The sequence below is a fragment of the Oryzias melastigma genome, unplaced genomic scaffold (genome assembly GCF_002922805.2).
Source record: "Oryzias melastigma strain HK-1 unplaced genomic scaffold, ASM292280v2 sc00450, whole genome shotgun sequence".
Classification (NCBI taxonomy): Eukaryota; Metazoa; Chordata; class Actinopteri; order Beloniformes; family Adrianichthyidae; genus Oryzias; species Oryzias melastigma.
This window is the reverse complement of record NW_023417045.1, coordinates 1-22,082: the sequence shown is the minus strand read 5'-3', so window position 1 is coordinate 22,082 and position 22,082 is coordinate 1. Positions and strand designations below refer to the sequence as shown.

Genomic DNA, 22,082 nt, shown 5'->3' with positions numbered 1-22,082 from the left:
ATGCTACAACCACTACTGAAAAATCGGTTCAGTTCCAAAATCTGAGGTTTCCTCAAAACCGTATGGACTAATTTAGGAAAAGAAATCTGCCTCAGAATCTCTGCAGAACAGCAGCAGTCCTTCCGTTCTCCAAACCTCCTCGTCTGATCTGACCTGTCCAGCTTCAGCAGAGCGATGTCCACCCCGGCGGGGGCCTGGACTATCTTCTCCAGCCTGCGCTCCTGCTTGGTTGTCTCAGTGGCCCGTTCCTTGTGGATTCCCATCAGAACTTTGTAGGCGGACGGCTGACTGGACCTGCAGCAGCAGAACAGCATCAGCGTCGGATCGGCAGAGGTTCTGCTCGCTGTGCTGCAGACGTTCACGTCTCTGCTGACCTCTCCAGACAGTGTTTAGCAGTGAGGACCCACTGAGGATCGATCAGAGTTCCTCCACAGAAATGGATTCCAGAACTGAAAGACAACACAGACACTCATGACATGGGGGGGGGGGCATGGTGTAGCACACACAATGCACATTAAACGGACACAATTCTGATGAGTTTAATGCTAAAGATTTTACATCATAGCTACACTACAACATAAACACGTGTGCACATGCATACACACACACAAACACACACAAACACACTGATAAACAATTTAAATGTAAATGTCAGGAAAGAGAATAACTCCAGACAGAATACTGAAGAACAGAGGAGCTGTGTGAATCAGAAAAAACGGACGGAGACTCTTCAACACTGTTGGAAACTGAATATTTATCTTCCGATGTGTTTTCAAAACGTTCCCAGAGAGTTTTTCATTATAATGATGCTGTTTTGAGCTCAAATCGAAAAACTGAGTGGTTTTCTAGGACATAGTTTCTGCAGAGCAGCAGGACCTCATTAGAAATGTACCTCTGGGTTGTGGGCGGGATCACTGCTGCAGAGCAACCTCTCTTCCTGTCATCCATTGTTTACGCCCTCCCACCAGCTTACAGCCCCTTGCCTTTAACATTAGCGGTGCAGTAATATCCGGTTCTGATCCAGATTCCAGCTCAGACCAGGAAAACAAAGACGTTCATGGATCTATCTGCCTGCATCAGAGAGGGGTGGAGCTGGAAGACTGCAGCCCCGCCCAGCTTTCTCTCTACATCACAAATATGATCTTTTTCAAACTCGTCTGCTCCTGATTCACAATAATAGGAATAAAGAAATCCTCAGAATTGTAACTTAGAGCTTAATTTTTTTCATTCAGGTTCTGCATCATCAGAAAAAGTCCAAAAAAAGGTTTTAAAAAACGTTTTTATCCGAGTGTGTTTGAGACCACAGAGGAAAATATAAAACTCTCAGCTCTAAAGAACTTCTTCACTACGAGACTACAAGTCTTTCTTTCACATGTGGGTGAATAGTAAACCAATGAAACTGGATGTTCTAACACCCACTGTATGGGGGGTTGTGGTACGGTGGGGTAGTGGTTAGCCGTCTCGTCTCACGGTGAGCAGGTTCTGGTTCTCATCCCTCATGTGTGGGTTTGTCTGTTTTCCTCCTACAGTCTAGAAACCAGATTCAGGTCATCTGGTGACTCTGGTGTCCTTTAAGGGTTAATGTGTTTTTTTATTTATGTGTGCGTGTTTGTTTATGTGCCTTTGTTTATGTATGTGTATTTGTTTGTTTGTTTATTTGTTAATGTTTGTTTAAGTGTGTGTGTTTGTTTGTTTATTTGTTTGTTTACGTGTGTCTTTCTTTGCTTATATGCATGAGTGTGCATGTCTGAATATGTAAGTGTGTGTTTGTGTGTCTTTGTATAAGTGCTTCCATATATTTGTATATGAATGTGTGTGCATGTGCGAGCGTGCACGTGGAGCGTCCCTAAAGCTTTCTCCTGATGGATTTCCTCTCATTCATTAGCCGTCAGTCTCAGCTCTGCAGCTAACAGAACATTTGATTGAGAGATTCCTCTGAGGGGGTGTGGACTTTGAACAAGCCAGAACAAGCTCACTCCTGATTGGTGACAGCAGTTCGTCTAAAAACGTGACTCGGACTAATCGCTGTCGACGGGTTGCAATATGGCGGTAGACGTACCAGGAAGTGACGGCGAAGGCTCTGGTCTAATCTCGTAAAGGCTGGAGGTAATGCATTTCCTCTGGGGAAAAAATGTTTTCCACTTCTATCATCTCTGCTGGTGTTTGAAGCTGTGGTCAAACTCTGGTGACCACAGCGCACCGATTCTGGTGCCTTTTGCTGTGGCAACCCCTGAACCCGGTGGTGGTCACCTGAAGTCAGGAATCCCATGAATTTGAAGAAAGAGTCCTACCAAACCTGGTGGCTTGTGGGACTCCAGAAGCAGCTGACAGATACCGGCTGTCTGCGTGAGCTGCAGACAAAAACTGTGCAGACAAAAACTCGGCCTTGGGAGGAGTTCGGAGAGGCCATGGAGAAGGACCATTGGCTCGTCTCAAAGAGATTCTGTCAAACCATCCAGAGCTCAGGAGGGGAAGCAGTTTTCTGCAGGGACTGTTTCTGGTGCAGGTGGGGATCTGTTGACTACAACTATGGACATTTTCAGGTAGTGGAAGGAATACATTAAGGATCTCCTCAATCCTGCTGACAAGCCTCCTCTTGAGAAGGCTTCAATCTACAAGATCTACAGTCACTGGAGTGAGAAGGATAGGCGGCAAAATCAGGTAAAATTTAAGTGCCCAAGCAGCCGATTTGAACTTATTTTGGGTCATTTATCAAGATTTTTCATTTCTGGATGATAATTATAAGAACATTTCATAGGCAGTCTATGAGTAGTTCAGGTGCTAATTAAAAATCTAAATTAATGGCGTAGTTTAATTCATTTTACAAGATACATGGCTTGTTAAGATGTGAGAGATCATACGGTTGTTCATCGAAGGAGCGCTCAGTGAGTCTCTATGTTTACTCAGACGCACAAAAACTTAGAGGGAACGTTGGTTGCACCCTTACTAGTTTCCCATGAGTCAGAGCTGTAAAATAATTGTTAAAAAAGAACAGATATCTTTGATAAAAGCTGTAATGTGCAAACAAGATCATTTAGAACTTAGTGTCTTTTTTTTAGCTTTTTCAATTTTTTATAGGATGATTTGTTTTGGAGTCTGTATGTTGATTCATTTCTTTAATCTTTTATTTTATTTGGACTTTTTTAACAGCTAACTACCATCACATAATTTAATGAACTTATAAGCTGGACATCCTTAGAGTGCTTTGATGTTGGCAGAGTGACCAAAATACTGTGATGACATCATTTTACATCACTCCTTTGATGTCATCAAGGCTTTGATATCGGGAGGGACCGAAGCAGTGTTATGTCAGTGATGTCAAATGATGTCATCACTTCTGTGATGACATCATTAAACATCAAAGGAGTGATGTGTAATGATCTCATCACAGCAGTGATCACCACCACTTGAAGCTCAAATTGATCCTGATCCCCTCATCAGATCAGTTCGCTTTCTACACTTCAAGCAAAGACCAAGGCAAGAAACCGTATAGTAGAAAACAACATAAAAATGGTTCTTAAAAACTTTTTCAAGATTTTCAAGAACACCAGGAAATCCCCCAAGGAACGCATGGGACCATCAAAAGACACCGAATTCCCCACTAAAGAATGCAAACAAGAGGATTCTTTAGTTGAATGCTCTGAATCTCAGTGTCTGAAACTGAGAAACATAGCACTCCGAGCAGAGCTTCAATCTCTTCAAAAGGATGAGTTTGACCTTCTGGAAAAACGGGACGGTCTTAGAAACTTGTTCACCCAATTAGAAGACCAAGAAGCTGAATATGAAAAAGCTCAAGCAAACACGCTGGAACTGAAAAAACAAGATGACGAGGAGATCAAAGAAACTGAAAAGCTTCAGGACAAGCTTTCTACTTTGTCAAAGCACAAAGACAAACTTGTCACTGTAAAAGCCAAACGAAGAGCTGCCCAAAAGCCGAAACGTGTAGTGAGGAAGTCCCTGACTGCAGAGAAAAAGGAGGCAGCCCAACAGAGACTCAAGGAACTTGAACGAGGTTGGAAATATTTTGGAAACATTCATCCAAAATCTGCTTTTCGCAAACGTCAAGTTCCTTCAGTGAGATTCCAAGGACTGAAACGGCCAAAACGTGGAGTGAGGAAGCATCTGACTGCAGCTGAAAAAGTAGCTCAACAACAGAGACTCAAGGGACTTGAACGAGGTTGGAGGTGTTTTGGAAAGATTCACCCAAAACCTTGTAATCGCAAACGTCAAGTTCCTTCAGTGAGGTTCCAAGGACTGAAACGGCCAAAACGTGGAGTGAGGAAGCATCTGACTGCAGCTGAAAAAGTAGCTCAACAGCAGAGAATCAAGGGACTTGAACGAGGTTGGAGGTGTTTTGGAAACATTCACTCAAAACCTTGTAATCCTAAACGTCAAGTTCCTTCCGTGAGATTCCAAGGACTGAAACGGCCAAAACGTGGAGTGAGGAAGCATCTGACTGCAGCTGAAAAAGTAGCTCAACAGCAGAGAATCAAGAAACTTGAAAGAGGTTGGAGGTATTTTGGAAAGATTAATCAGAAATCAGGTTTTTCCAAACGTCAAGTTCCTTCAGTGAGATTCCAAGGACTGAAACGGCCAAAACGTGGAGTGAGGAAACCCCTGACTGCAGCTGACAAGGAACATCACCATAAGGGGCTAAAGAAACTTGAAAGAGGATGGAAAGATTTTGGAAAAATTCACCCAAAATCAGGTTTTCGCAAACGTCAAGTTCCTTCAGTGAGATTCCAAGGGCTGAAACGGCCAAAACATGTAGTAAGTAAACCCCTGACTGCAGCTGAAAAGGAAGCTCTCCAACAGAAACTCAAAGAACTTGAACGTGGATGGAGGTGTTTCGGAAAAATTCATCCTGCGAAACCTGCTGTTACCAAACCAGTTCCTGCCGTTAGCAAACCAGTTCCTGCTGTTGGAAACCAAGAACTGAAACGTCCAAAACCTGCAGTGAAGAAGCCCCTGACTGCAGCTGAAAAGGAAGCTCACCAGCAGAGACTCAAGGGACTTGAACGAGGTTGGAGGTGTTTTGGAAAGATTCACCCAAAACCTTGTAATCGCAAACGTCAAGTTCCTTCAGTGAGGTTCCAAGGACTGAAACGGCCAAAACGTGGAGTGAGGAAGCCCCTGACTGCAGCTGAAAAAGTAGCTCAACAGCAGAGAATCAAGAAACTTGAAAGAGGTTGGAGGTATTTTGGAAAGATTAATCAGAAATCAGGTTTTTGCAAACGTCAAGTTCCTTCAGTGAGATTCCAAGGATTGAAACGGCCAAAACGTGTGGTAAGGAAGCATCTGACTGCAGCTGAAAAAGTAGCTCAACAGCAGAGACTCAAGGGACTTGAACGAGGTTGGAGGTGTTTTGGAAAGATTCACCCAAAACCTTGTAATCGCAAACGCCAAGTTCCTTCAGTGAGGTTCCAAGGACTGAAACGGCCAAAACGTGGAGTGAGGAAGCCCCTGACTGCAGCTGAAAAAGTAGCTCAACAGCAGAGAATCAAGAAACTTGAAAGAGGTTGGAGGTATTTTGGAAAGATTAATCAGAAATCAGGTTTTTCCAAACGTCAAGTTCCTTCAGTGAGATTCCAAGGATTGAAACGGCCAAAACGTGGAGTGAGGAAACCCCTGACTGCAGCTGAAAAAGTAGCTCAACAGCAGAGACTCATGGGACTTGAACAAGGTTGGAGATATTTTGGAAAGATTCATCCAAAATCAGGTTTTTGCAAACGTCAAGTTCCTTCAGTGAGATTCCAAGGACTGAAACGGCCAAAACATGTAGTAATAAGGCCCCTGACTGCAGCTGAAAAGGAAGCTCTCCAACAGAGACTCAAGAAACTTGAACGAGGTTGGAGGTGTTTTGGAAAAATTCACTCAAAACCTTGTAATCGCAAATGTCAGGTTCCTTCAGTGAGATTCCAAGGACTGAAACGGCCAAAACGTGTAGTGAGGAAGCATCTGACTGCAGCTGAAAAAATAGCTCAACATCAGAGACTCAAGGGACTTGAACGAGGTTGGAGATATTTTGGAAAGATTCACCCAAAATCAGGTTTTTCCAAACGTCAAGTTCCTTCACTGAGATTCCAAGGACTGAAACGGCCAAAACTTGCAATTAGGAAGCCCCTGACTGCAGCTGAAAAATTAGCTCAACAGCAGAGACTCAAGGGACTTGAACGAGGTTGGAGGTGTTTTGGAAAGATTCATCCAAAATCTGCTTTTCATAAACGTCAAGTTCCTTCAGTGAGATTCCAAGGACTGAAACGGCCAAAACATGTAGTGAGGAAGCATCTGACGGCAGCTGAAAAGGAAGTTTACCAGCAGAGACTCAAGAGACTTGAACAAGGTTGGAGGTGTTTTGGAAAGATTCACCCGAAACCTTGTAATCGCAAACGTCAAGTTCCTTCAGTGAGGTTCCAAGGACTGAAACGGCCAAAACGTGTAGTGAGGAAGCATCTGACTGCAGCTGAAAAAATAGCTCAACATCAGAGACTCAAGGGACTTGAACGAGGTTGGAGATATTTTGGAAAGATTCACCCAAAATCAGGTTTTTCCAAACGTCAAGTTCCTTCACTGAGATTCCAAGGACTGAAACGGCCAAAACGCGTAGTGAGGAAGCATCTGACTGCAGCTGAAAAATTAGCTCAACAGCAGAGACTCATGGGACTTGAACGAGGTTGGAAATATTTTGGAAACATTCATCCAAANGTCATCACTTCTGTGATGACATCATTTGACATCATAGGAGTGATGGGTAATGATGTCATCACAGCAGTGATCACCATCACTTGAAGCTCAAATTGATCCTGATCCCCTCATCAGATCAGTTTGCTTTCTATGCTTCAAGCAAAGACCAAGGCAAGAAACCGTATAGTATAAAACAACATAAAAATGGTTCTTAAAAACTTTTTCAAGATTTTCAAGAACACCAGGAAATCCCCCAAGGAACGCATGGGACCATCAAAAGACACCGAATTCCCCACTAAAGAATGCAAACAAGAGGATTCTTTAGTTGAATGCTCTGAATCTCAGTGTCTGAAACTGAGAAACATAGCACTCCGAGCAGAGCTTCAATCTCTTCAAAAGGATGAGTTTGACCTTCTGGAAAAACGGGACGGTCTTAGAAACTTGTTCAGCCAATTAGAAGACCAAGAAGCTGAATATGAAAAAGCTCAAGCAAACACGCTGGAACTGAAAAAACAAGATGACGAGGAGGTCAAAGAAACTGAAAAGCTTCAGGACAAGCTTTCTACTTTGTCAAAGCACAAAGACAAACTTGTCACTGTAAAAGCCAAACGAAGAGCTGCCCAAAAGCCGAAACGTGTAGTGAGGAAGTCCCTGACTGCAGAGAAAAAGGAGGCAACCCAACAGAGACTCAAGGAACTTGAACGAGGTTGGAAATATTTTGGAAAGATTCATCCAAAATCTGCTTTTCGCAAACGTCAAGTTCCTTCACTGAGATTCCAAGGATTGAAACGGCCAAAACGTGGAGTGAGGAAGCATCTGAATGCAATTGAAAAGGAAGCTCTCCAACAGAGACTCAAGGGACTTGAACGAGGTTGGAGGTGTTTTGGAAAGATTCACCTGAAACCTTTTAATCGCAAACGCCAAGTTCCTTCAGTGAGATTCCAAGGACTGAAACGGCCAAAACATGTAGTGAGGAAGCATCTGACTGCAGCTGAAAAGAAAGCTCAACAGCAGAGACTCAAGGGNTCAGGACAAGCTTTCTACTTTGTCAAAGCACAAAGACAAACTTGTAACTGTAAAAGCCAAACGAAGAGCTGCCCAAAAGCCGAAACGTGTAGTGAGGAAGTCCCTGACTGCAGAGAAAAATCAGGCAACCCAACAGAGACTCAAGGAACTTGAACGACGATGGAAATATTTTGGAAAGATTCATCCAAAATCTGCTTTTCATAAACGTCAAGTTCCTTCACTGAGATTCCAAGGATTGAAACGGCCAAAACGTGGAGTGAGGAAGCATCTGAATGCAACTGAAAAGGAAGCTCTCCAACAGAGACTCAAGGGACTTGAACGAGGTTGGAGGTGTTTTGGAAAGATTCACCTGAAACCTTGTAATCGCAAACGCCAAGTTCCTTCACTGAGGTTCCAAGGACTGAAACGGCCAAAACGTGGAGTGAGGAAGCCCCTGACTGCAGCTGAGAAAGTAGCTCAACAGCAGAGACTCAAGGGACTTGAACGAGGTTGGAGATATTTTGGAAAGATTCGTCCAAAATCAGGTTTTTGCAAACCTCAATTTCCTTCAGTGAGGTTCCAAGGACTGAAACGGCCAAAACGTGTAGTAATAAGGCCCCTGACTGCAGCTGAAAAGAAAGCTCAACAGCAGAGACTCAAGGGACTTGAACGAGGTTGGAGGTGTTTTGGAAAGATTCACTCAAAACCTTGTAATCGCAAGCGTCAAGTTCCCTCAGTGAGATTTCAAGGACTGAAACGGCCAAAACGTGGAGTGAGGAAGCATCTGACTGCAGCTGAAAAGGAAGTTTACCAGCAGAGACTCAAGGGACTTGAACGAGGTTGGAGGTGTTTTGGAAAGATTCACCCGAAACCTTGTAATCGCAAACATCAAGTTCCTTCAGTGAGGTTCCAAGGACTGAAACGGCCAAAACGTGGAGTGAAGAAGCCCCTGACTGCAGCTGAAAAATTTGCTCAACAGCAGAGACTCAAGAAACTTGAACGAGGTTGGAGGTTTTTTGGAAAGATTCATCCAAAATCTGCTTTTCATAAACGTCAAGTTCCTTCACTGAGGTTCCAAGGACTGAAACGACCAAAACGTGGAGTAAGAAAGCCCCTGACTGCAGCTGAAAAGGAAGTTTACCAGCAGAGTCTCAAGAAACTTGAACGAGGTTGGAGGTGTTTTGGAAAGATTCACCCGAAACCTTGTAATCGCAAACGTCAAGTTCCTTCGCTGAGGTTCCAAGGACTGAAACGGCCAAAACGTGGAGTGAGGAAGCATCTGAATGCAACTGAAAAAGTAGCTCAACAGCAGAGACTCAAGGGACTTGAACGAGGTTGGAGGTGTTTTGGAAAGATTCATCCAAAATCTGCTTTTATCAAACGCCAAGTTCCTTCAGTGAGGTTCCAAGGACTGAAACGGCCAAAACTTGCAATTAGGAAGCCCCTGACTGCAGCTGAAAAAGTAGCTCAACAGCAGAATCTCAAGAAACTTGTACGAGGTTGGAGGTGTTTTGGAAAGATTCACCCAAAATCAGGTTTTTGCAAACGTCAAGTTCCTTCAGTGAGATTCCAAGGACTGAAACGACCAAAACGTGGAGTAAGAAAGCCCCTGACTGCAGCTGAAAAAGTAGCTCAACAGCAGAATCTCAAGAAACTTGAACGAGGATGGAGGTGTTTTGGAAAGATTCACCCGAAACCTTGTAATCGCAAACGTCAAGTTCCCTCAGTGAGGTTCCAAGGACTGAAACGCCCAAAGCGTGGAGTGAGGAAGCATCTGACTGCAACTGAAAAAGTAGCTCAACATCAGAGACTCAAGGGACTTGAACAAGGTTGGAGGCGTTTTGGAAAGATTCGTCCAAAATCAGGTTTTCGCAAACGTCAAGTTCCTTCACTGAGATTCCAAGGACTGAAACGGCCAAAACATGTAGTAATAAGGCCCCTGACTGCAGCTGAAAAGGAAGCCCTCCAACAGAAACTCAAGGAACTTGAACGTGGATGGAGGTGTTTTGGAAAAATTCAGCCTGCGAAACCTGCTGTTACCAAACCAGTACCTGACGTTAGCAAACCAGTTCCTGCTGTTGGAAACCAAGAATTGAATCGTCCAAAACCTGCAGTGAAGAAGCCCCTGACTGCAGCTGAAAAGGAAGCTCACCAGCAGAAGCTCAAGGAACTCGAAAAGGGATGGAAAAGTTTTGGAAAGATTCATCCTCCGAAACCTGCTGTTAACAAACCTCAAGTTCCTTCAGTGAGATTCCAAGGACTGAAACAGCCCAAACCTGCAGTGAAGAAACCCCTGACTGCAGCTGAGAAGGAAGCTCACCAGCAGAGACTGAAGGAACTTGAACGAGGTTGGAATTCTTCCACACGTCTATAGGGGGTTGTCATCGTTTTACTACTAGCTGAACTCCTGACTCAGGTGTTTTTATGTTCTGACTGACTGAACACACCTGTTCCAGGTGATCAGCAAGCAGGGTGGTAGATCTCGAGGACCAGGACTGAGCAGCCAAGTTCTCCATTTTCTTCTAAATTGGAATTTGGGAATTTTTGTTGCTCCTACCGGAAATGAAAAAGGACCTGCTCTTCACCGCACAACCAGAGATCAGTAAGAGGACTGATCTAAATACATGGGTATTTGAAAAAAGAGGGAGGTGCGATGGTTTGTTGGGTCGACATTGATTAGTGATAGACTCGTGTCTATCTGGGTTTTCTAAGATTATTAGCTTTGTAGGATGTTAGATTATCTGTGTTTTAAAAAAAAGAGGACAGCACGTTGGTTTGTTGGGTCGACTTTATAACCTGACAGACCCATGTCTGTGAACGTTTTCTAAAGTTATTAGCTTTGTAGGATTTTAGATTATGTGGGTTTAAAAAAAGAAGACAGCACGTTGGTTTGTTGGGTCAACTCTAATACCTGATAGACTCGTGTCTATCTGGGTTTTCTAAGGTTATTAGCTTTGTAGGACTTTAGATTATGTGGGTTTAAAAAAAGAGGACAGCACGTTGGTTTGTTGGGTCGACTTTATAACCTGACAGACCCATGTCTGTGTGGGTTTTCTAAGATTATTAGCTTTGTAGGACTTTAGATTATGTGGGTTTAAAAAAAGAAGATGGCACGTTGGTTTGTTGGGTCAATTTGGGTTTTCTAAGATTATTAGCTTTGTAGGATTGTTAGATTATCTCTGTTTTAAAAAAGGAGGGAGGCACGTTGGTTTGTTGGGTCGACATTGATTAGTGATAGAAAACCCAGATAGACACGAGTCTAAGATTATTAGCTTGGTAGGACTTTAGATTATGTGGGTTTAAAAAAAGAGGACAGCACGTTGGTTTGTTGGGTCAATTTTATTACCCGATAGACTCGTGCCTACCTGGGCTTCCTAAGATTATTAGCTTTGTAGGATGTTAGATTATCTGTGTTTTAAAAAAAAGAGGACAGCACGTTGGTTTGTTGGGTCGACTTTATAACCTGACAGACCCATGTCTGTGTGGGTTTTCTAAGATTATTAGCTTTGTAGGACTTTAGATTATGTGGGTTTAAAAAAAGAAGACAGCACGTTGGTTTGTTGGGTCAACTCTAATACCTGATAGACTCGTGTCTATCTGGGTTTTCTAAGGTTATTAGCTTTGTAGGATGTTAGACTATCTGTGTTTTTTTAAAAGAAAAAGGAGGGAGGCACGTTGGTTTGTTGGGTCGACTTTATTACCTGACAGACTCGTGTCTGTGTGGGTTTTCTAAAGTTATTAGCTTGGTAGGATTTTAGGTTATTTGGGTTTTAAAAAAGAGGACAGCACGTTGGTTTGTTGGGTNTGTGTGGGTTTTCTAAAGTTATTAGCTTGGTAGAATTTTAGGTTATTTGGGTTTAAAAAAAGAGGACAGCACGTTGGTTTGTTGGGTCAACTCTAATACCTGATAGACTCGTGTGTATCTGGGTTTTCTAAGATTATTAGCTTTGTAGGATGTTAGATTATCTGTGTTTTAAAAAAAGAGGCAGGCACGTTGATTTGTTGGGTCGACTTTATTACCTGACAGACCCGTGTCTGTGTGGGTCTTCTAAGGTTATTAGCTTTGTAGGATTTTAGGTTATTTGGGTTTAAAAAAAGAGAACAACATGTTGGTTTGTTGGGTTCCCTTTGGTTCCTGACAGACTCGTGTCTGTGTGGGTTTTATCCGAGAACTTCGGTTCCCCCCACTTAGGTCATTTGGTTTTAAGGCTTTAAAAAAGGTTTACACGTTTTGTTGGGTCAACTTTGGTGCCAGAGGATGGCGCATTGGTTGGTCTGGTTACAAAAACGTATTACTTACAAATTTAAAAGGGTTGAACAAGCCTGTGGGTTTTCTCCGAGTACTTCGGTTTTCCCACCCAAATTATTACTAATTGGCTTTAAAAAAAAAAAAATTTTCCTCTCCGTGAATCGCCACCTTACCGTGGTGGAGAGGTTTGAGTGCCTGAATTTACCCCTAGGAGCAGAGTTGTCAAGGATTCTGCCCCTTTTGGGGTCATGACAAATACACTATCATGATAGTGTGTCTCCTGGGGACAGGCAGGACTAAGAGCGATTCAAACACACACAAACACACACACACACACACGTGCACATACAACTGTAACCAGGGAGCCGTCTGTTCAAACACTCTTGTAAAGTCTTTGTTTCTCTGAAGACTCATTCAGAACAAACTGATTTTTACCATCAACGTTTCAGGTCTAGGAGTTCAAAGCTCTGATTGGCTCACCTGGTCCGGAGGCTGATTTGCCACGGCCATGAGTGAGGTCTCGACTGACAGCCGCCAACAATGCGTCCAAAGCAGCGTCTCGGTTTGTAAACTGGTGTCCCGCATGTGAGGTCCTCCTCTAAAAAACAAATCAGTAATCCATCAGAGGATGATGAGTTCACCGAAGCTGAAGGCCTCAGTAGAGATAAAACACTTTTTATTTCTACTACAAGAAGAGTCTCTGGTTCAGCAGAGGATGCACTGATGTTCAGAACAGATCTGAAGGTCTGAGTGCACAGATGTTTCTCAGAAGTGTCAGAAATCATTCAAGTTCTGGATGGATTTGCCCCTAGTGGTCACTCTGTGTTACTGCAGCATGCGGGTGTTAGGCATTTCTAAAGATGCTGCAGTTTTCCAGCAGAATATTTCACTGTAGTCTGATGATCTCAATGTTAAATGTGAGTTCTTAAGCCGTCAGGGTTTTTTAGGAATTAGAAAGAATTCCTGCAAAGTGTATTTTTCTTACTTCACTCCTCAGGATCCCTTTGAAACGTGGAATCATCCTGCAGAAATGTTTTAGTGAGATGATTCTTAGGGTCACAGGCATGGAGGGGGGGCATATTTGGGCTTGTTCAGATTTGGCTTTGTGTGTCTTCATCTCACAGGAATAAAAATGAAGATAAAATGTTTTATAAACGAGGCAATAAAGTTTGTTTTCTGTATTTTCCTTGTTCTGATTGATTATATTTGTCTTTTTCTTTCAGTTTGTCCACATCAAAGCTTTTTTATCAATATTTACAGAGTTATTACAATGTAAAAAGTGAAAAACTGGCTCAATTAACAAAAGCTTTGTAATTTATTACATGTAAGATATTAGTTTTTATCCAATTACATTTCTGACTTGAGTTAACCATCACCTCAAATTTTTATTTTGATAAAACATAATAATTTTAAAAGTAAAAACAAAGTATAGAACTTTTGTTAATTGATCCAATGTTTCAATTTTGCTAATGTATGTCATGTTTATGAGGAACATCTTTAATTCTGCCTAATAACAGCCAATCAGATGACAGGAGCTCAATGAATGTAGAGATGCAGACATATCTAAGTTTAGCTGTAATTATGGATGGAGATACATTTATTTTAATACCAACATTAAGATTTTCTGCGTTGACTGAGTCAACGAGTTTGTTGCTGCCTGAGATTGCCACACGCCGCTCCGTGTGCAACAGCGCCGGCTCTGTTTCAGGGATTGGGTTTATAGCTGTCCCAGATTTCCTGAGCGCCGCTGCGCCGATAACTTGACACGAACGACGTTACCCTTCTCCGGACACCCTGCTGCTGTCATTCAAACCAAGGAGCAGGAGTTAGTCAGCAGTAATGGAAGGAGAAACTCAATACCTGCTGAATGTGGCACATCATGTCCCAAATGCTGACCGTGGGAGCGACTGAATGAATATTGTGACAAAGCAAAACTTATGGAGTGATGCCGCCTCACAGGATGTTGTGTCATTATTTATTAGGTACAATGTGGTGTCAGTGATTTCAAAACTCTGCACCTTATTTTACAAATCCCAATTTGTCAAAAATAAAAAAACAATACAGAAAAATGTGAAAAAAGACTGTAAAACCATCATGGTTTGCTTTGGCCGATCTAAACAGCAGGAGAACTATGAGGCTTGTTCCATAAAAATTAAAGAATGGTCGTAAAATTAAAAGTTTAATCCAAACCCTCAACTTTTATTGCTTTAATTGTCAGATAATTGCTTGACTTTTACAGCTCTTTTCTGGAGCATTTTGCACAAACATTGTATTTTCAGTGGTTAAGTAGGACTTTTTCCCCCTACTTAACATAAAACTTTAAATTCTCAAAAAACAAAATTCTCACTTTTTCAGAAATGTCAAATTATGAGTATTATTTAAATATTTTACAACTTTATTTTGTGCTCAATTGATGACATTCAATCCTTTCTTGCCTCAATTTATTTCCTATTATAGTATTTATACTTATCCTTAGAACACTTTCGCTATAAAAAGCTACACCATCATTTTTGATGGGTAATTTTTACCCAATATAATATACCCAATTAAAAGTATTTTTCATGAAAAATAGATCAAAATGTGACAACACCGAAAAATTCGTTTTCTTTAATTTTCAAGTGTGGTATGTGCAACAAAATGCAAAATAAAAACATAGGAAGATACTGAAAACATGCTTGAAAATGACAGAAAAATTAGGAATTTGAAAACAAAATTTCCTAGAAAAAAATAATAATGATACTAGACTTGGCCTTTGGTCCACCATTCCTGGGACATGTGAGACTTCACCCAGGGATCCATGACACTCAGAAAAATGCAACATATTGAAAATCATATAAATACTTTTATTCGAGTGAGATTTTCCATTTTTGAATAAATTCAAGTATTTTAAGTGTGCCTAATTGTTCAAAAATCAATTAATTAGCTCTAATTTAATTTTGGTTTGTTACAATTTGAAAAATTCTGACTGAGATGCATCACAAATAGTAAAATAAACTTTATTTAATTACTGTCTAATCATGTACTACTACATTTGCTGCATTGAGATGACCCTATGTGACACGGGGTGTATTTTATTTTGAAAATGAGTCATACAAACCTCTGTTGAAAACAGCAGTATTTAATATAGGATTTTCTCTTTATGTATGCTTTATTTATGCAGAAAAACACCAGTTTATTTATATATATGAAAATTGTAACGTTATCATGGATGCAAATCAATGTTTTTATTTTTCTAAAGCACATGTGTCAAAGTCGAGGTCCTCTAGATAATTCTATCCGGTCCTCCAGATCATTTTATTTTATTGTTATTAATGCAAAAGGGACAAAGCGGTCAAGAAAATGGATGGATGGATGGATTAATGGCCCAATGTCATCTTCCGCTTATTTCTAACTTGTGTAATTTTGAGAAAATATATTTTTATGGAGAGTAAAATATTAAAAGTTATTTGAGGTTTAAGTTGATTTGTTCTGGAATAATATTCCTGCCTTTTTATTATTCATATTCATGTTAAAAAGTTACTGTTTTAAAAAATAAAAAAATTACATTTTGAAAACTATTTGACAAATGTTTCAATTACAAAGATTTTTTAGGTTATTTAATATTTCAGCTACATGCTAGTTGCTTTAATATAGGCTTTTTTGTGGCTGTTTTGGAGTTTAGTAAATGTTTCAGCTAAATACTAGCTGATTTAGCTAATTTAGGCTTTTCTTCAGTTTTTTAGGATATTTTGAAATTTTAATTTTTCAGCTACATGCTAGCTGTTTTGGCTAACCTAATATTTTCTTTATTGTTTTTTAGGCTAATTTGGTATTTAGCTAATATTTTAGCTGGCTATTAGCTTCAGCAATTTTAGCTATTAGCAGTGATTTAAGCTTTTAGCTTCAGTGTTTTTAGTTATCAATTTCAGCATCTTCAGCTATCAGCACTAGCATATTTAACGGCCAGCTTACAGCACTCACACTAGCATTATCACAGGTATTGCTATATGTCTAGTTCATAATTATGTTAAAAAGTTATGGTTTTAAAGCTTTAAAAATTTTGTTTTAGAGTGTTTAATAAAATGTTTACCCTGTTTGCCCTGTGACTTAAGGTGTGTTTTGGATTTTGGCACCTTGAGTTTGCCACCCCTGTTTAAAATCTGACTTTGTGGCTCCTGCCGGGTTGTAGTCGGTAAGAAATCCACTCTTGGCTCTTTAAGTATGGAAGGGTGCAGACCCTCCGGTTAATACAACAGATTTTTTTTTTTGTAGAACAATCTCCTTTTGTCTAATAAAATAATTTTTAATGATATATGGAGTAAAAGGCATGAATTGATTAGGTATTTTACAAAAAAATACAGAAAAAAATAAAAGTTTCCCAACATTCTGTTAAGCTATCAGGGGAAATATCCGGCCTAAGTAACGTTTATTGCATCATTATTGTGTGTAATTACTTGTGAGGAAAAAAACCTCACTGTAGGGACGCCTTGAGTTGCACGACAGTTGATCCGGAGGTTGACCTGTAAGTAAATTCCTCTTCCCCCCCCTGAATTTGACCCTCAGCCGATGATGTAAGTGCCTGTTAGGAATGGGGGAGATAACCTGGCTAACATCCATTGATCATTGTAAAGCAGGAAAAAGCAACCTCATCTTTTCGGTCACCAGACACCGGCGGCCGACGCAACAGCCAAGAACACATCAAATATTCATGCGTGATGACCGAGAGAAAAAGGAGGTCTCCGGTCTCAGCCATGCAAGAGTTTACATTTCTCTGTACGCGGGGAAACTGTAATGCTGCAAGTACAAATTATGAAGGAAAATAATCGAATCGAGCTGGCTGTCACTCAAATCCCATAAAATCAAGAGACAGGTTTCAGGGTGGAGGCCGCAAAATGTCATCTGTGCACCGACAACTGTTTTTCCTAAGTGAAAAGTCCAGTCTAGTGGCTCTCATCTGGACTCCATCAGGTTGCATGTCCCCAGGCAGGCAGATTGGCATCCATGTACCAGGCCTGTTTCTTTATTAAAGCCTCTGCCTCCTCTGACCCAGCACACACAGTTCGAGCCCCAGGGAACGCGAGCACAGACACACATGGTTCCCATAGGTCAGTTTGGTTGTTTGTGAGTCGTGCGTTTGATTCCCTCATAGACCACATATGGATTTGAGCTTAAGTAATGCAGTGTGAGATGCTTTTCTTTGTAAAACATCTGCTTAATGATAGTGCAGCTAAAGAAAAAGGCTAATATACTCACAACGAGGCCGAGCAAAATCAGAGACATATGAGATGAATTTCCACAGTTCAACCTGATAATGTGATACAGTATATTGAGCAGATGCAAAAACAGAGTTCAGAAACAGAAACCGCAGCTTTACTTCAGCCCATTTGGGATGTTATGCATAGAGAACAGGTTGCAGATTTGATGTTTAGTCTGCATGTAAGGTACAAACATTTTTTGTTTTACATATTTTTACTTAAAAAACTATTTTGTTTTTGTCTTAAAGCAGTGCTGGTTTTGATAAATCGAACCCCAGTTCATAATATTTTTAAATATTCTGGGATTTCAAACAAAAAAATGTCAAAAATGTATTGCTCAGTGAAACTGATGAATTTCTAATATGCAAAATATATCAAATTAATTGCTCTTTTTTTAAGTTGTTAATAAAAAGATGGTAAATTATTCATTTTAAACTTAAAAAAAGTATAAAAACTAAGACATAGCACAAAAAATGATAAAACATTTAAAAAGGAAGTAGGAAGAAGAAATTATTAAGCAAAAAAATAAAAATGTTCACAATTTTTTGTGAGTACTTTAATAGCATGCTAAAATAAATGAAGCAGAAATTACTTTGCATGATCGTCATCAGTTTCATTTTTCTTTTTGGCAATCGCTAGACTGTGAAATCCAATCTCTACTGATGCATCTAAATTTCCTGTATTTGATTTGTCATAGCTGTTATTGTAATTGTGTTTTTGTTTTTTGAGAATTGTCCAAGCTCCCAGCTAGAGCTGCAGCCTGTGGGGAAGGATCAGACGCACTTTTGTCTGCTCTATTGTTTATTGTCCTAAACTTTGAAAAGCAATTCAGGGGGATAGTCTCTTAAAGATACACTAAATGCTAAAGCTGTTGAGCAGGGAGGGAGATGAGCCCTTTTCCTGGAAATCTCACTTATATTACGTTTGTAGGACGAAAAAGAAAAACAGGGGCCGCTGTGGCCTCTGAGAAAAGCCTGTAAACACGATGAGTCTGTCGGTTTAAGTTTTCAAGCCTCCATCCATGAAGCATCTTTCCTATTTGAGCAAAAGGAGCTAAAAAGTCCAGAAGATCCAAATGCTAAATTTGGATGTAGTTTTTCTCTAGTGCTGCAATAAAAGCCCTTTTTTTTGCCACTAAAATAAATCTAAATAAATCTACAGTTATGTCTTTGGGTATTTTGTTGTACAGAATAACCCTTACCAACAATAAGGATATTAAAATTTGTTTTAAGTTTACTTAAAAGTGGAGTAGATGTATTCTTGGGATGTTTACAGTATAATAAAATATATTTTTATACACTAATCAGTTGAAGTTTATTACTTGTAAACTAAAAGCAAACCTTAAACGCTACATTAGATATAAGTGTACTTTCATAAACTTGAAGTTTATTGACAGAAAACTAATAGTATACCAGAAAGGTTACTAAAAGTATACTTCTAAGTATACTTTTATAAACTAAAAATGGGTCAATTTAGTCCAAAGCAGTATACTTGTTAATAAACTGCCAGTATACATTTTAGGTGTACTTGGTACACTTGGGGAAATATAATTTTCTATACTTAAGTATATTTCAAAACATATTATACTTGAACTATACTTATTTTTGGTAAGGGAAAGCTTGGATGTACTGCATTACGTACACAGAAAAGCTCAATTACATTTACTCAAGTACATTTTTGAATAAATGCATTCTTTCATTCCTTTAACTAGAGATGATTTATAAAGAAAACGCAGATCTTGCATTATATTTTTTTAACTTTTGCATTTTTTTCAGTAATATCTGCTAGTCTGAAGATTTTTGCTGATAAAGTTTTGCTAAATTGTGTAACCACAGCAGATGAATGAGCACACCTGCAACAATATATTTAGACATTTCAGAAACATGCAGAAATCTTCCTGTTTGGTGGTAAAACAGCAGAGATAGAAGCCAAGGTGAAGGAAAAAAAAAAATTTGAAGATCCATTCCAGAAAAAATAGTTTTCCTCTCATGATGGAGAACATAAATGATGAAAATTAAACTTAAAACTACATTTCTGAGTATTTATGTACACAAATGGTTGCAAATCAGACAAAAAAATGCATAAACTTGCAGACAAATAGATCCGTGCACATCTTCATTTTCATCTGAGCTGCTTTTGGATCCAAAGTGTGCGACTTCACTGTTGGAGTTCGATTGAAGCTGTGAGGGGCTGTGAGCGTCTAAACCAGCAGTGGGCAAACTTTTTTAACTTGTGGGCCACAAAGGGTTCTAAAATTTGAAAAAAAGCCAGATCAGAAGCAGAAGAATGACGTCTTTTGGTAAAAAAAAAAATTGCTTTAATTTTGATTGAACATGTATATATTTTAAAACTGTTCTCATTTTAGTTTCAAATACAACGATGGGTTGATGTCAAGAAAAAACACAAATAAGAGACTTTAAAGGCTTGTTGTTAATCTCCTTAAAATTTTAAAATTTTAAGACTTTCTCATTCTTTTCCTATGGGGCATATTTTACTCAGCATTTCAAAAACTATACAGTTTATGAATTCTAAAAATGCAAGCAGTAATTTCTCGAGCAAGCTGAATATTTTGATACCAAGTTTGCTGAAATTGCTAAAAACGTACGGAAAGGAGCTTTAGAATCACTATAGTGTGAATGCTTACTAAGCAATCACACAATTAATTGATATTATGTTAAACCAAATATCACTTAAACGAAAAATACACGATTAAATGTTTTTGTTTTTTTGTATTTAATAAATAAAAATCCTTTTTATTCAGGTACTCATCAATTCCTGCAGCTCTGTCTTCTCCGCAGGTTCAGCTTATCAGCGGGAAGAGAAGCTGCTGATAAGAATGTTTTGTTTCCATCTGAGGATAAAGCGAGACTTAAGAGCAGGCTTCTGCTCTGGAGAGCACTGACAGACATTAAAGCAGGCCCTAAAAAAGAAGACGTTGCAGAGAGCAGGCCTGATGCTGACATTAAAGACACAAGGATCAGGAAAAGCTGATAAGACCGCTGGCAGCTCGTTGTGTTTATTGTACCGGACTGTTAAAAGTCTTGCCTCATAGTATTCATTTTTGCTGTTATCCCCTTCAAAAACACTGAGACACGCTTTGCCTTTGTGAGAATAACATTCCAAAGAGACCTGAATTGGCTGATTTCCACTCAGACACCTGAGTCACGGGGAAGGCAGAGGTCTGCTGAGGTAAACCGAGCTTCACCGCATTACAGCATAGCAGGAGATAACACACAGCGATAACGGCCTGCGAGGGAAAAAGAGAGGCCTTAACGAGATGGAAGTGATAAGGCGGCATCCTGACTTGAACCGGCAATGGTAACTTAATACGATTTTTATCAGAGGAAATAGAATCGTGCGGCCACTTGTCAGGATAATCACATCCTAATGAGTCAATTTCAATTTGCAATACTTATCTCCTTCACACTCAACCACACACACAAGGAGGCAGCACAAGCAAAAGTGATGCTTTGTGGAAAACAATATTTGTCCAACAATAAAATAAATCACTTCCTTCTCCATCCACAAATTAAACTCAGCCTCGCTCATAAGTTAGATTTGCTGGCGTTCGGGGGGCGCACACCCCCACCCCCCTCCCCCCCCACGCACACAGAGCACTACTTGCTCCCATATGTGTGGAGGGAAGTTGAGTAAAGGAGGGAGGGATCAAGTAACTGTTCGCAGCGCCTCACAGGCACACACAACACTGTCGTTTTGTGCGAGCGCTCTGCAGGTGAGGCATTGTGGAGGACGTCTGCACTAAAGACGAGGAGGACGGAGGAGCTGAAGAGGAGAGATGAGGAGTCTTCAATCCAGCATCTGAACAGGCTTCTGTGCACATCTGGACTCTAAATTCTATCAAGCATTTTTTTGTACACTGGAACTAAATATTTGGGATTTTTTTACTTGGATATTAGGAGAAATATTCATTTTTTTCTTTGAATTGTGTCTCTGGAGCACCGATAATCTAGTAAGGATAAGGATAAACGGAGCGGTTTGTTTAAAGAATGGGCACTAAAGTGTTGTTTAAATAATTCAAGTGAAATACCCCAACCTGAAATTTGAAAAAATTGCAGAAAATTTCAGAATTTCATGCAGGAACTGAGTCCTTTCGAGTCTGCAGGCTCGACTCTGGAGGGTTCTCCTCCCTGCCCTCCCTGTCTATCCTCGCCCCCAGCAGCATGTCCCAGGCTCAGAGGCTGCCTCTAGTCTTCCTCACAGCACACTACCATGATCAGATGGGCAGCTGGAGGGAGTAAGGCTGCCTTTGCCTCGTTCTGCTCCGGGGCCGGGTTACGAGCTCCCTCTGGCTCCGAGGCCAGCTCCCGACCGAGGTCACCAACTCTGCGGTCCCCCCTCTCTTTCCCTGTCCTGGTTACCCTGCTGGTGTTCTCCCAGTCCCTACCTGAGGCGTCCTGCCACCAGCTTCGCAGAGACCGACTGAAACTCTACAACCCCCAAACCGCCGGGGTCCCCCTGAACATTTCAGAATCCGAACCCATCTTTGAACCGAGGGCCACCAGGAGGCCTCTGGGTCGGACCGGGGGGCCACAGGGACGGCATGTGCGCAGCTACAATCACCTTGAAGGGGACATACGGAGGAGGAAGCTGTTTTCTTTCCACAAGTTCTTCCTGAGGATCGATATGAATGGGAAAGTCAATGGAACCAAAAGCAAGGACGACCCTCTTAGTGAGTAACTCCAGTAAATCAAAATGAGAGAATTTGTACCTGAAGATCATCTTTTCAGACTCTCAAATTAACTGTGACATCTCAAGACTTTCTGACTCAGATCTTGGAATCTGTCAGGTCTTAACCCTTTAACTGCCTGCTCAACCAAACGATGGCAAACATTTAGAAAACATGTTTTAAAAATATTGATTGTGTGTATTACTCCCCAAGGTATGGAGCC

The 22,082-nt window shown here is 40.6% G+C and overlaps 2 protein-coding genes across 2 annotated transcripts; one reads left to right on the top strand and one right to left on the bottom strand.

Annotated features, from left to right (window-relative positions):
* Window positions 1-3: 3 nt before the first annotated feature.
* Window positions 4-12,745, bottom strand: LOC118598403 (plasminogen-like). The gene is made up of 4 exons (XM_036211073.1): window positions 12,419-12,745; window positions 375-449; window positions 60-294; window positions 4-12 (listed from the first exon to the last, which is right to left on the bottom strand). The coding sequence occupies exons 1-4, from the start codon at window positions 12,721-12,723 to the stop codon at window positions 4-6; spliced, it is 624 nt and encodes a 207-aa protein (XP_036066966.1). The 5' UTR covers window positions 12,724-12,745.
* An 8,071-nt stretch (window positions 12,746-20,816) lies between these two features.
* Window positions 20,817-21,992, top strand: LOC118598402 (fibroblast growth factor 10-like). The gene has a single exon (XM_036211072.1). The coding sequence runs from the start codon at window positions 21,403-21,405 to the stop codon at window positions 21,868-21,870; it is 468 nt and encodes a 155-aa protein (XP_036066965.1). The 5' UTR covers window positions 20,817-21,402; the 3' UTR covers window positions 21,871-21,992.
* The last annotated feature ends 90 nt before the right edge of the window (window positions 21,993-22,082 follow it).

What these genes read in the sequence shown, in the direction of transcription:
- LOC118598402 (XM_036211072.1), top strand. Translation starts at nt 21,403, where the DNA reads ATGATCAGATGGGCAGCTGGAGGGAGTAAGGCTGCCTTTGCCTCGTTC.
- LOC118598403 (XM_036211073.1), bottom strand. Translation starts at nt 12,723, where the DNA reads ATGATTTCTGACACTTCTGAGAAACATCTGTGCACTCAGACCTTCAGA. An exon ending in CAAATCAGCCTCCGGACCAG is followed by an intron (nt 450 to 12,418) that starts GTGAGCCAATCA and finishes GTTGTCTTTCAG; the next exon opens with TTCTGGAATCCATTTCTGTG. An exon ending in GCTAAACACTGTCTGGAGAG is followed by an intron (nt 295 to 374) that starts GTCAGCAGAGAC and finishes CTGCTGCTGCAG; the next exon opens with GTCCAGTCAGCCGTCCGCCT.